Source organism: Mugil cephalus, chromosome 5, assembly GCF_022458985.1.
Source record: "Mugil cephalus isolate CIBA_MC_2020 chromosome 5, CIBA_Mcephalus_1.1, whole genome shotgun sequence".
In the NCBI taxonomy this organism is placed as follows: Eukaryota; Metazoa; Chordata; class Actinopteri; order Mugiliformes; family Mugilidae; genus Mugil; species Mugil cephalus.
Genome location: NC_061774.1, coordinates 2,704,913 through 2,718,761, shown reverse-complemented (window position 1 = coordinate 2,718,761; position 13,849 = coordinate 2,704,913). Strand labels below are relative to the sequence as shown.

The 13,849-nt window shown below is 38.0% G+C and overlaps 2 protein-coding genes across 7 annotated transcripts in view; both read left to right on the top strand.

Annotated features, from left to right (window-relative positions):
• Window positions 1-1,656: 1,656 nt before the first annotated feature.
• On the top strand, window positions 1,657-9,731 carry cxcl14 (chemokine (C-X-C motif) ligand 14). Its single transcript, XM_047585427.1, has 4 exons — window positions 1,657-2,069; window positions 3,735-3,840; window positions 6,801-6,914; window positions 7,801-9,731. Exons 1-4 carry the CDS (start codon window positions 2,006-2,008, stop codon window positions 7,814-7,816), a joined length of 300 nt encoding a protein of 99 aa, XP_047441383.1. The 5' UTR covers window positions 1,657-2,005; the 3' UTR covers window positions 7,817-9,731.
• Window positions 9,732-11,323: 1,592 nt separating this feature from the next.
• Window positions 11,324-13,849, top strand: part of fam13b (family with sequence similarity 13 member B) — a 59,552-nt gene continuing 57,026 nt past the window's right edge. For 2 of the 6 annotated variants that reach the window (XM_047585891.1, XM_047585889.1), the window contains exon 1: window positions 11,327-11,783. The gene's annotated coding sequence lies outside the window, so the exon portion shown is untranslated. Of the gene's footprint in view, window positions 11,784-13,849 lie in introns of all 6 variants that reach the window. The other 4 variants (XM_047585892.1, XM_047585894.1, XM_047585893.1 and 1 more) reach the window with 4 other exon arrangements.

Here is a 13,849-nt window from a genome sequence, read left to right as displayed (position 1 = left end):
AGAGCTTAAAATGCACTCACACATAAAATCCCATATATTGTATTGATAGGAGCTTAACTGAATTTACATATGAAGCACAATTCTAAGAGGAGAATATGACAAGAAAAATTATCCTGTTAATTTTAACAACTGTACTCTTGAAAATAACCAGATAAACTTGATTAGAACTGTTTTAGATTACAAATGCATCCTGACATGTTGATGTGAGATAAATAAATAAATTAATATCATTACTTACTACAGGCAACAAAAGAAATCTAAAGGGACAACTTCAGTGTTCACAATATCCATAGCAATAGATAAATGATTTTTCTGTGGATGATAAGTTAATGCATTGTAATTTAGTTTTGACCTTCTTTTCATTATTTTATAATATGTCTGACATAAATGTTGTTGATGTTCCCGGTGAATTCATCTTTTCATTATGTCTTTGCATCTCCAGCACTATGTTGCATGCTCATGACCTAGACTGTCGCGTTGTGACTTCTAAATGTCAACAGTAGCTTATCAGCAGTGTTCTCATGACCTAATGCTGCATTCACACATCAAATGACAAAAGCTGAAAAGCTGCTAAATGCTCCAAGCCAACCTGTTGGCACCATAGAAGTGTTGCACATGCTCCCGTTGACATTGTTGTTTACTTCATCCACTTTAAGGAAGCATATGATTGGTTATGTCACTGAGTCATTGGAGCATCAAAAGAAGCTAAAACCAGCTTACCTTTAACATGTCAGGTAGTGACAAGTGTCAGGTGTCAGTTTGACACTTCATATCACCGCCTTTGCACTAAAACTGACTTGTAGCTTGTTGCTCTTTAATCTCTAGCCTGAACCATTTAACGTGATAACGCATGGCTTTCAAATGGGGCCATGTTTTGTCATCTCCCTCTTGTGGTATTGTAAAATGTAAATGTTTGGTACGGTCTGTGTTCACGTAGTATAATCATAGACTATAAATAAATATGGACAATGTGTCCCTGTTTCTTTGCATTGGCCAGTCTTGCCAGAGTAGGCCTACTGCCCAACAATGAAGCAAAGTGGATATCCTGGTGGTTGGCATGGCAACTGGTAACTATGTAAAAAGAAATTTATCAGAGCAATATACACTTGAATGCGCATCAGAGTTATATTACCTTCCTAAAACGACAGAAACCATCCTTGAAAAATCCTTGTTTTAGTTTGACTCAAGTCATATCCGCTAACATGGAGGAGGCGGAGGCCATGACCTATTCTGCAGCCAGTCACCAGGGGGAGCTCTACATGCTTTGACTTCACTTTTCGAGCTGTTCCGTGTAAATCTGTATTTACGTATTTATTTACTATGATGACAGTGGTTCGTGACATTTGCAGAAGAGATGGGTGACAAGTTAATATGCCATTTGAAGTGTTGCGTTTACTGCCCTTAAATGTGTTTGGTAATTGTCAATTTAAATTTAACACAGCTCTTTGCTTATTGCCAACATTTCTGCTGACTTCTGTCAGCAGAGGAGGAAAAACTTGAACGAACCAAAACAGTTGAGCAAAGCAGACGTCATCCCAAGCTCATTTCGGTGCACAATATTGTGCTTTTCCTCCCTCCCCTCCCTTTCCATGTTCTCCACTTCTCCCTGGAAAGGCCACAAGTGTGATTCGCTGTCTGGCCGCGCATATTAATGAGAAGGGGACCGCGGGCAGCTTTTTAAAAGAGCTGCTGCCTCTGCCTCTCCACAGCGAGCGGACGAGAAAGAGCGAGAGAAAGAAAGAGGGAGACCTGAACGACTGATTGGAGATTCATCCAAGCTCAGGACGCACAGACGGAGTTGCACAATCAGCGCTCCAAAGGGACTTCAGACAGCAGAAAACCTCTTCTCAGTTCTGCCATCCAAATAGTCACCGCAAGTGGATATTGTCTGCGTCTCGAAAGACTTTTTGTTAATTTCCTGAAAAAAAAACTCGCTCGTATAGACGGGATAGCTCGGATTTTGAGGAAACTTCTGTAAAAAAGAAAGAAAAAATCTTACTTAAGAATGCATCGCTCCACAGTGGTGTTACTTTTGTTAGTGATGGCACTATACTTCCTGAGCGCAGAAGGTAAACTTCTTAAATACTTTGTTTTTGTGCGTTTTTTAGTCTAAATTATTTTGAAATGGACTGTTTTGCACTTAACCCGTGGTGATGTAACTGGATGACGAAGGCTGTGGGGGGACTCGTGCTTTGTTTTCTTTGTTATGTGTGAGTTAAGGTAAAGATAAATTCAATTAAACACAAAAATCCTATCCAGAGTTTGTTAGAAAGATCCCCAAATCTTCAGCACAACATTTGACAACAACTGCTTATTTGTCTCAGTAGTGCGTTTATTTTGTGAAAACAAAATCACTTCAGTCACCAGTATGTATACCACCTGCTGCATGCATTTTACTCCTAAAAGTAAGTAAGTAAGAAAATACCCTGGGGTTATAGCCTTAAAATGCAGAGATACTCTTGAACATATTATGCAGTGATGAATAACTACTGATCTCATAATGAGCCTTAAATTGGCAGCTCTCCTTGCACCCTGAACACCCTTCTGGGAGTCAAGAGTGTCTGGCAAGACAAGTGAAGGCACCATATGGACATGAAATAGTTTAATCCAATGTGCTTGCTTTTCTGTGTTTATAGGAGAAAACATATTTCTGTGGTCTAAAGTTATTAACTTGTCTCTGCGGCTGTCAAAGTTTTGGGAAAGACAAATGTATCTGTATTTACTAGAAGCATTATCATATTATTCTGTCAGAACTTTGTTTATGTTCACACTGAGTTATAAGGCGGGACGCAACATGAGTCTTCCATACAGTTGGAGACTTGGTTCCAAAGTGTCCTGCCACCTTATTTTTTTTATTCTTTATTCGCTCATCGTTAGTTTTCTGAAATGTTGGCCAAGTTGTCAGTTAAAAAGTGTTTAAATTCAGAAAGGTATTCCTCAGTTTAGGTGTATGCAGAGCATGAGCCGGTTCCTTCTGCTCAATATATTAACCTCAGTGTTTCTGTTACTCTATTGGCCTTTGTTGTCCCTGGTGTCTGTGCTCAGTTCTGGCTCCAGTTCTGGGGCTCATGACAGATTTAGTGGCCAACAGTCAGGGCGGATAGCAGGTGATGGATGAAGGAAACCTTGGACTGCTCAGGTCATCACCTCCCATCACAGATATACAGCCCAGCAGAACTCATTTCTGCTGCATTTATTCAGCAGCATAAACTCATGGCAGCTAGTCAACCTAACCCACAGAGGATGATAACGTGTATAGATACTTTAGACTTGAGCTTACATATAGTTTCAGTTAAAGGAGTGCATCGTGTAGTCTGTGGCGCTCACGCTGTAAGACATTAACGTGGTTAGAAAAGTCAGTTTTTGTCAGTCGAAGCCAATTGTTTCCCTCTGGATGAATTCCTTAATCAACTGACCTGAATGTGGATTAAAACAGCAAATTATTTAATCATCAAAGTAGTGTAAAGTTCATGTAGTGGGAAAATTAGGCATTTTTTTATAAACTCAGAACTAGGGAACTTAGCAATGACTGCAAGCAAATTGGATGTCAAATCACAAAGATTTGAGTTTTCTGTCACGTTAATATTGGTGCCTTTTTCATGGATGGAAGTAATTATGCAAGTGACAATGATCAGTTAATTTAAACCCTCAGCAGTGTACGTTACAGTTTAAAGAAAAAAAACAACAACAAGCAAAACTTTGAGCTCTAACATGTGTGTTGTGATTTCCAACAGCCTATAAATGCAGATGCACCAGAAAAGGACCAAAGATCCGATACAAGGATGTACAGAAGCTGGAGATCAAACCCAAACACCCGTACTGCCAAGAGAAGATGATATTGTGAGTCACACTTTTATTGTCTTCAGTCTGTCGCGCTTCAAATATCATATCTGACTACTTCTCTTCTTTCTTGTGTCTGCCGCCTTTTATCCCTTCTCGTATTCTTCCCTTCCCTTGATCCACTGGTCTTTTCTTACCTTCTTACTCTTCTCACTTTTCTTCCAGTTCATTCTCTGTGCACATGCATTGAAGTTATTCAACCAGCAGATGACCGACACATTTACAACTATTAACTGTCTGAAATACCATTAAATATTCAGCAGGAGTTATTAAAACACCCTGTCGTCTGTGCTTAAAGCAGAATGATTTACAGTGTGACAGTAAACTGATGATTTGATTACACCCCACTGACAGGAGGTAGGGCTGATTTATTAGCGAGGAGAAAGGAAGTGCTGCTGGAAGTTCAGCTTTCCAGAACTTTCCAGAACTGTTAACATGACAATATAATTAACTTTCAAGACATTTAGTAATAAACTGAAGCATGTCGCTGGCTGTGTGCCAGGCATACATTACATACAGTACATCATCAACACTGTCCTGACTTTTTATTTTTTTATTTTTTTGGTTTGTTACGGGTCTTTGTTCAGGTCTTAGCCTGAATTATAAACCATTCGATGCCTTCAGCTGCTCCCTCTCCGTCTCTGCCATCAGAACTTTGACACACTTAATTACATCATGGTATGCAGTGTGACCCTCCAGATCAAGACCTCCAAACAGACTTGAAGTATCCTGCTGAGTGGTTCTCTATACATAAATAAATAAAAAACTCCTCTTATACCACATACAGATATAGTGTGCACTTTTGTGAGCTCCAGTGTTATGCATCAAGTCCTAAAGCCAGAGCCATGTTTTTTGTGTTGTTTTTTTTTTTTTTTCAATGAGGAATTTATTAGACGTTTTATGTGAAAGCTACTCCCAGAGACAACAGACGGAGATGTTATGTCAGCGTCTCAGCACTCTGTCAAACTCTGCTGCCACCTGCTGCCCGGCTACAATTTTGCACATGGAATTTATCTTGGTCACAGCAGTGGCCAATGAGGAAACAGTTTTTGTGAATACATGTGTACTCAGCACTGGTGAATATTTAACATTTTTATTTTAAAATGTTTCAGTGTTAACCAAAAGTTGAATTGATTCAGATTGATCAGTTTACATATGTTTACATATGATTCATTCATTTTTAATCAGCTTTTGCTGATATATTTTTTTAAGATTTAAAGAATATGTTAAATAGACTTATAGAATAGATTTTTTTTTTTAAATTGCTCGTATAAGTATTTTTAACATTTTATTTTCAAAACTGAGGTCAGTCAATGTGAAATGTGTAATACTTGTATTAGGCAACAAACTACTTTTTGTGTTACATAGGTTTTAAAGTTAAATATTGGTATTAAGTAAAGAGAGACAATGCATGTTTTGTTTGTGTGTGTCTTATAATGTACGGCCAAAAAGCTCTGGGCAAAATGATATACCTGTTTTGGAAAATGAATAGTCACACATTCAGTCAGAAAAATGTGAGTGTGCATTCAAGAAACAAACAAACCACTCTGAAACATTACATTTGATTTGGTCTCCGCCGACGCACAGGTCTGTTTCTGTGTGTGTATTACCCACTACACCGTCATCATTCAAGGCTGCTCTATTAACATGAGATGGGGGCCACCAGCCGTTGGTGCCCAGAGAAAAATGAGCCTCAGCAGGGTCCGGAAAGCCACAGAAAGAAAGAGAGCGGGAGAGAAATGAGCAAGAGAGTCCCTTCTCTGGTCATTTGGCTTACAGCTCTCAGTTTGGCATTCTGAGTGGCCACTCCTAACCACAAACCCACACAAGCTGGGAGCCACAATTTTCTTTCTCTCGTTATTTTTCTTTTATGTAATTGTTCACCATCCTTTTATTCCAATCTCATAGCTCTCACAGCCCGTGGCTGCGCTCCGGCTGCCCAGGTGAATGATAATGAGCAGGAACCAAAGCTCAAATTACCAGTGATTTGGTTAGATTTCCTCCCTGCTGAGCAGCCTCACAGATATCAATTCACTGGCATGTACGCGTACACAAGCAGTTTTATATTCTGTCTATCAAACACACAAACAAAGTTCAGTCCTTCCCCAACAAAGCACATACTAAAGCCTCAGTAGCTAAACAAAGTGACAACTGAATAGGCAGGAAAATAGATGCAAAACTCTTTAATCTAATCCTTATAACGACTGAATGCAATGTTTTTTTTGTTTTTTTTTTATCAAAAGTCAAGTCTTTTCTTCTCTAGTCGAGCCTTTTAACATTCACGGTTTGTTGAGGCTTTGAGTGTATCTCTGGATGGAGAGGCCCCGTGGCGCGGTGGGAGCTTTTTCTTCTACCACATTCTCTTGTTTGGCCTGAATGCGCCACATGCAGGCAGACTGTCTCCGTATCTGCCTTACTTAGGTTACAGACAGACCGGTTGATTCAATGAGCTTCCACATCACATTTTTAAGTGGCAGCTCCATAATATTGCTCCATTGCCAAGAAGCCGGCCAAGCTGTGCGAGCTGATCCTTTGAATTGTGAGGGCATTTAAGTGTGGGAATGTCATTGGCAGCAGTGTTGAATAGCAGCTAAAATTTGGGTCAAAAACATGTCAAGCAGGCTACAACTTGACCAGTCTCTATTCACAAGACTGGTTTTTAAAATAGTTCAAAACAAAATAAAGAATAAATACAGCAAGTTGGCTCTTATATCTCAACCTCTTTCCGCTCAAACTATTCTCTCACCAAAGGCTTTTCTCTCTTTTGATGCTCCTGGTATAATAACAGAATATCCTGACAGCTTATTTTGGGTGACTCTTTTTGGCCGACAACACAGACTTTTGTGGAAAGTCTGGAGACATTTGTGAGTGTGATCTGTGAGCACACCATGAAGTTCATATATGTGCATTTTAACAGTATTTAATAGTGTTTACCATGTTTTTTCTGCTCTTCTTCTCAGCGTGACGATGGAGAATGTGTCTCGGTTCAAGGGCCAGGAGTACTGTCTTCATCCCAAACTTCAGAGCACAAAGAATCTGGTCAAATGGTTCCGCATCTGGAAGGACAAGCACAGGTAATAATATATATTTTTACTCCGGCAGTAGAGGACCCTCACGTAAGTCGCAATCAAATATTAGCAGCATAAAAAAAAGATCACAGCTGGATGTTTCTGATTCTGTTTCTGTTTGGCGCCAGCACCTACATATTGCGATGGAGTGTAACCTATAAGAAGAGTATTTTTTGAGAGCCACACTTAATATGAAGATCCAAGATTGTAATACACGTGATGGTAAAAGATCAAACTAAACTGAGACTGACATTGTGATACAAGTATTTTCTTCTAAATGAGCACAGATCCTGCCTATAAAACTTACACATGGACAGAAGTGTTATTTAATGCATGTATTAGATACAGAATATTAGAAATGAACATGTCTGGTTCCTGGTGGAAATGAGCAGAGCTGCAGTTATTTATCTTTGATGCAAATAGCCAGCAGCTAGTTGGCTTAGCTCAGCACAAGGACCTGAAACAAACTCAGCTCCGTCCAAAAATCTTCCTAAAGCTGGCTGATCTCGATTCATCTTAATGAAATAAAAAAAAAAAAAGAAAAACATGCTGATGCAAAACTGGTGTACAGTACCTCTTTGGTGACTGCATACACACCTTATCCCCCTAATGCATACAACACCCTGTCATACCTTAGTTGTTACTGAGTTTTAAACCTTCAACAGTGGCTTTTTTTCTGACGGTTTATTGAATTAATTATCTCCTCTCCACCTTGGGGATGTCAGGGGTCAACCGTAGACACAATGACTCTTTGGATTACAGAAAGGCCACCGATGTCCTTCCATTTATGAAACGCTAGCAAAGGAGTGAGTCTGAAAAAAAGCATTTAAGAAATGTTTGAAATTAGAAAATAATTAACTCTACCTTTATTTTTCATTTTGTTTTTCCACAGGGTGTACGAAGCTTAAAACCTTGACTGGCCTGTACACACAGATCAAGTGAGACAAAAAAAAAAAAAAAAAATACAACAACACAACCAGGACTGTTTTTGTGAAGTACAAGTGGTTATCTACAGAGAAACTGTGCTTCTCCTTCCTCTGCCTGAGCTCTGTCAAGCACATCAAGAGATATCTATAGTTTGTATATAAACTGGCGGGCTCGTTTTAGTCGGCCGTCAGCCTAGTTACAGTCACTCACTGTTCCACTCTTTACAACTGTATTTCTATTTGTCAAATTGTGGATGACACATCACCATCCATGTTCAAACACTTCAAACACTTGTTCGGCTGTTATTTAAAGGGACCTCTCTTTTGCTTTGGCTCTTAAAGTCAAGAATGTGTAAGAATAAGTCATTTTGAACAAACAAGAAACTCTTACTAGGTTTTTCTGTTGTTGCTGTTTTTATCTGTGTAATAAAGAGGGTATATTTGTACTCAGCCATCATTTAAGATAAAGGTTGGTCATCAAATTGCAGCGATAAGGGTTCTCAATGAGTTATATTCTCTGTATCTGAGAATCAGTCAGCGTGTGGGTACATTTAATACAACATTTCCTTTTCTTTGAGATCCACCACTGCGTGTGTGTGTGTGTGTGTGTGTGTGTGCGCGTGCGTGTGTGTGTGCGCGCGTGTGTGTGTGCATGCATGTGTATTTACCATCCTATTCATATGTGTCAAACAAGCACACAACTCAGCAGCAACCATTTGTAAAATATTTTATCAGTTAGCCTGCAGGGTGTAGATTCACTAGATGATAGAATGAAATAGATCATTTGTGCCATTTCTACAGTTTGTTTATTGGAGTTAGTTCAAAAACGTGATAAATAAATACTCTAAGATGGCAAAACCATCTGCAGTTTACATCAACTATAGATTATGTCATTGTATGTTTTGTTTGGGTTCTTCCTCTTCAAAATACATGTGTAATCAAGCAATATCTCATTCAACCTGTTTTTTTTTCTAAACTACTAGAATATAACTACTGTAGTATAATGGCATCCTTAAAGCATGAGTCTTTGTTCATGTCAATCTCCACTTTTCTTAATTTTATGTCAAATATTTCATAGCAGGTCAGTACAACAGCGACTCAAATTAAATTGCAGCTTATCAAAATGAAGAACCACATCACCCGGTGCAATGCTGTGGCTCACTGGCATTTTTTTGTTGTTGTTTTTTTGATGATGACAGTACCCAGTTCAAAGCGAAATATTCTCATGTGAGTAACTGACAGCTAAGAACAGCAAGGAGGAATGTGCATTAAGCTGAAAATATGAACATTTTCAAGACAACTTAACAGAAATCTCCAGCATTTTGAATCATAATCACTTTCCACACAGACAACAAGACGTATACTTAAAGTCTATGGCATTTCTACTGCTAATCATTATTTCTCGTATGTCCTACACGGCTCATTATTCACTTGCTTTATGATTATCTCTCCTCCAGTAAATCTCCTGAACAATACTAGCATTTGTGTTATTATTTTTTCTGTTGATACATTTCATGATAACAACTGCTGGGTGTTGTCTCGTTGTCACCAAACAGAATTCACGCACAACTATATTTGCATATACACCTTACCTTTTTGAGAATGTGCATTACTCTTGTTTGATATCTTATATATAAATATATATAAAGAAGAAGCATTTTGTAAATGGACCAGTATAGCCTATATGTTAGTGAGAATGAATTCACCTTAAGACTTTGTAGTGTCATGTATATTATGTTATATTACTGCATTATAGGTGTTTTTTTGCTATTTAAACCTTGGTTTGGAAAACTTATATTTGGAGGATGTGTGTTTGGACTGACCCACCAAACACAATGTTAGAGATTTCACTCTGAGTGTAAAACATTAAATAAGGCAATAAAGTGTCTGTAGAGCAGCTCGTGTTTGGAGTAAATTTATTGACTCAACCATTGCAATTGTAACCGAAACAAAGTTGTTGCGACAGCACTCCACCAGGTGGCAGTAAAGACTTATCTGACAAGCGCTACAGCCAGTTTACCAATGAATATTTAAATGAATGTGATTTGACATCCTCTCATACAAAAACGACTTAATACACACATATACTGAGGTAAATTAAGTAAAAATATATTATATTACTAAACATTGTAGAAGAAGTATAGAAGAAGCAACATGCTTACATTTTATTTACATCTTCAATAAACTGTAAAAAGGAAAAAGAACATGCAAGTGTTTGAGAAATATGTTTAAGAGCGACATACAATTAAATACCTGAAGTGAACATCTAATGTATTAATTGTATTTTCTGTCTGTATTTGAGTGATAACCAATTCAATTGAAGCTGGAAAAAGGTCTATTGAATGATCCTTGCGTAATGAGGTATAAATTTGATGCATTAACATTATGATGTTTTCCATCTCTGTGCTTGTGTATAATGATCTTACACCAAACATCACCACAAATGTGCCATCCCCACCATGAGGCATGTTGGTGGCAGCACTGGACTGTGGGGATGAAACAAATTCTACACCTTTATGATTTGAAGACAGGCCTAAGTCAAAGTCCCAATGCCAATTCAATCGAGAATTTGAAGGTGTTCACGCCTGATCACTGTGCAACCTGACAGTTTTACAAAGACTGTAGTAAGACTGCAGTAACCAGATTTCCAAGCCCAACTGAAAGGAACTAATTCAGACTCAGTAGTGGTGTATTTGCTGCCAATACTGACCTGAAGGGGTGAATGATATTTCTATATTCTTAAGTTATATACATTGCCCCAGTCATCAAAACAAACTCCCTGTATGTGTATGGATACCTTACAATAAATATGATTGTGATTCTCATATTTATGCAATGACTAATTTTGTATGAGATACTTTTAGGAAATTTACATTACTTTCATAGAAATTTATTTTTGTTGTAAGTAAAAATGTATATATGTAAATAAAATGAAAAATGAAAAAATTATATTAAATTTTATTTATAAAAGCAACGAAATGGGAACACATCCATGGGGAGAGAATACTTATTAACACATGAACTATTAAATGTGTGACACAGGGAATGCATTTACTAATCTGCCATAAACAAATAAATATCATTGAAGTCAACAGTTACAAATAACTGTGGACTTCAATGATTGTTTTTTTGTTTTTTTTGTTTTTTTATTTGTTTATGGCAGATTAGTAAATGCATTCCCTGTGTCTGGAAGTTTAGTTTGCCGTCTCTTCTCCTGTGGGCAGATCGATCCAAATATCTTTAATATAGATATAGATACCAAGGTTGGTATCGATATTCACCGATACCAAATAATTTATAATAAAATAAAATTTTTGTGTGATTTATGGACAAAAACTTTTATTGTGATAATAAGGTCATTTCTATTTACATATGTTTAAATACTGTACGGAATTCTATCTGACTAATAGTTCAAAAGGAAAATCACATAAATACTTAAAGGCAATGAAAATACATTCAGATTTAAATTGGCTGAGATTGGTGATACATCCACCATAATTATTAAAAAAAAAAAAAAAAAAAGTATTGATGTCGATATCGGCGATACTGTCCCTGTATTTACTTGTTATCGGATCCACACCAAATGCTGTTGCACACCACTAGCTCTTGTGTCGCTGTCTTCAAGGTGGGGTCAGTATTTGGCAGTTGTCTCCAGCTGCGTTCACACTGAAGGAGGCGGGGTCAGTATTTGGCAGGTTCGTCCCTGGAGGGTGTGTGTCTGTGAGACTCTCCAAGCAACGAGCTGCGAACGGGCATCCGTGAAAGCCAGTCCGAGCCGAAAGGAAAACAGGAACCACAGTCATCTCGAGTGTCTTTGCAATGCCCACGACGACATTTTCACGTCGTCTACTTTGATCTCGTCGAAGTTGTCGTCTCCCCAGACGTCATCTACAGACACCAAGCCAAAAATTGATGCATCTTGCTCCGCGTTGCTGTTTGTTTTGACCTGGTAAGAGACTGGTTAGCTTCCTTTGCTAACAGCGATCCTTCTGGTTCTAATGCTAGCCCGCTAAGCTAATTCTGTCTGGCGCTCCATGTTACTTTTATCCGTATTTCGGCTCAAATGCATTTTACAGAATTAATTGCCATGGCCGTGTCTTCGTCTAGGGATGATATTCAAGCGCATAGTGTTTTTAAACCGTCTCGGTCTTGATTTGTATGCACCGGGAGCTAGCGGCTAACGGCTAGCAACAGAGGCAGTTCCATCCCATCCGTGGCTCCTCCGCAGGCACAGTAAGCTCGGAGACAGAAAAAAAGAAGAAAACTGTCAGAAATAATTGAATGTTTAAAAAAAAAAAAAAAAAACAGTTCGGTGCATGTTGTTGTTGTTGTTTTACACTTTATGGTGTAATTTCTTGTTTCTTCTACGAGAAGAACATGAAATGTCAAGGAAAATTCAGAATCACCTGGTTTTGATGGTTTTAGTGTAGAGGAACAGTATACAGCAAACTGTGGTTACACAGAGGCAGAACTCACCCTGAGTTTACAGATTTCTGGAGTTATTGTTCTCACCAAATGTAGCTTTCTAGTTTCGTTTTCTGTTCTGCTTAGTTTTTGGAAAGCTACATCAGGGACTGGGATGCTACCTGACCGAGTATGTGCTGGAATGTTCTGGTGTTTTGTGGTGCATTGTTTCATATTACACTGTGTTTTGCCTGTTTTGATTCCGGTGAATTGTTTTGTTTATGTGTTATAATTGATTCGGAAATCTCATTTCGTTGAAGTTAGCGGCTCTCTTTCATCTCTGTTGCAGATTGCATAATCGTATCCGGCAAATGCCTTGAATTAAAGACGGATCGGTTTGCTCACGCATACTGTGTAGTAGGCACAAGAAATAGAGAATTACAGAACTAGACTTGAGGAAAGTTTTGAATAGATATTATTCATCAAAATAAGTAATTGAAGGATTTTTTTTTTGTACTTTTTGAATTTGAATTGTTGTGTTTTATTCATCTGCAGCTTCTTTTGTATTTTTTATTATTTTTTATTTTTTGTAAAAATACCTAACAGTATCATCAAATCTTCCAGCTATTTAAGGGGTTGCTTTTAGCAACAGAAAACATGCTATGTAGATTTTTTTTTGACATGTTAAAATAAAAGCAGTTAACAAAGTAAGACTATTACACCACCAGTCAAAACTTTGGACACACCTTCCCATTGAATTGAATGAGAGGGTGTGTCCAAAGGTTTGTCTGTTTGTGTACCAACATTGATACAACTGTGGCAGCGATTGCATTTTTAATAACAGTATCTTTGTTTACATTGCATTCATCAAATCAAAATTGGAAACCAATATTATGAATAAAAAGTTAGAACAAGCTGAACAAAACTGCTTTCACGTCACATAAAGGCAGTGTTGTATTTCACGTGTGTACACAAAATTATCTTGGCAGCAGTTTTGTACTACTATGCTGTATTCTGGTATGATAATTGGTTTATGTGGAATTGGCCATGTAAATGTAAGAGTGCAGTTGGGCATCCAGTTGTGTTGTAGTGCAGTAGTGTATCAGTCAGCACATTTACATGCACGTGAAAAAAGTAATTATTGTCTTAATCCGACTTTGGCTGGACAACTTAAGTGCATGTAAACACGTTACTCTGACTAAAATCAGAGTTCTCCTTATCTGATTAAGACACCTAGATAATGCGATTGGAAATCGATTTTCTCTGCCATGTATACGCTTAATCAGACTTTTAACTGGACAATGTGCTCCACAACTGCGGCACTGGCGTATGACCCCGTAACAAAAAACATCCAACAAAGCCGGTCGGGATAGCATGCCTGTTATCTGCACCATAAGTGGTGCGCACATTATGTACAAAATTTAAACGTTTTAATTTATTATCCATCTAGTTGTTGTTTGAAATGCCGGTCTTGTTTATTACATGGCGTATTAGGTCAACTGGAAAGGGGGCCGTATTAACATGGTATTAACCTGCTGACAAGACACCTGGTGTTGAGGAGGAGGACATGTTCCTGTCAGTTCATCGATTTTCTCCGTTGCATGTAAACTG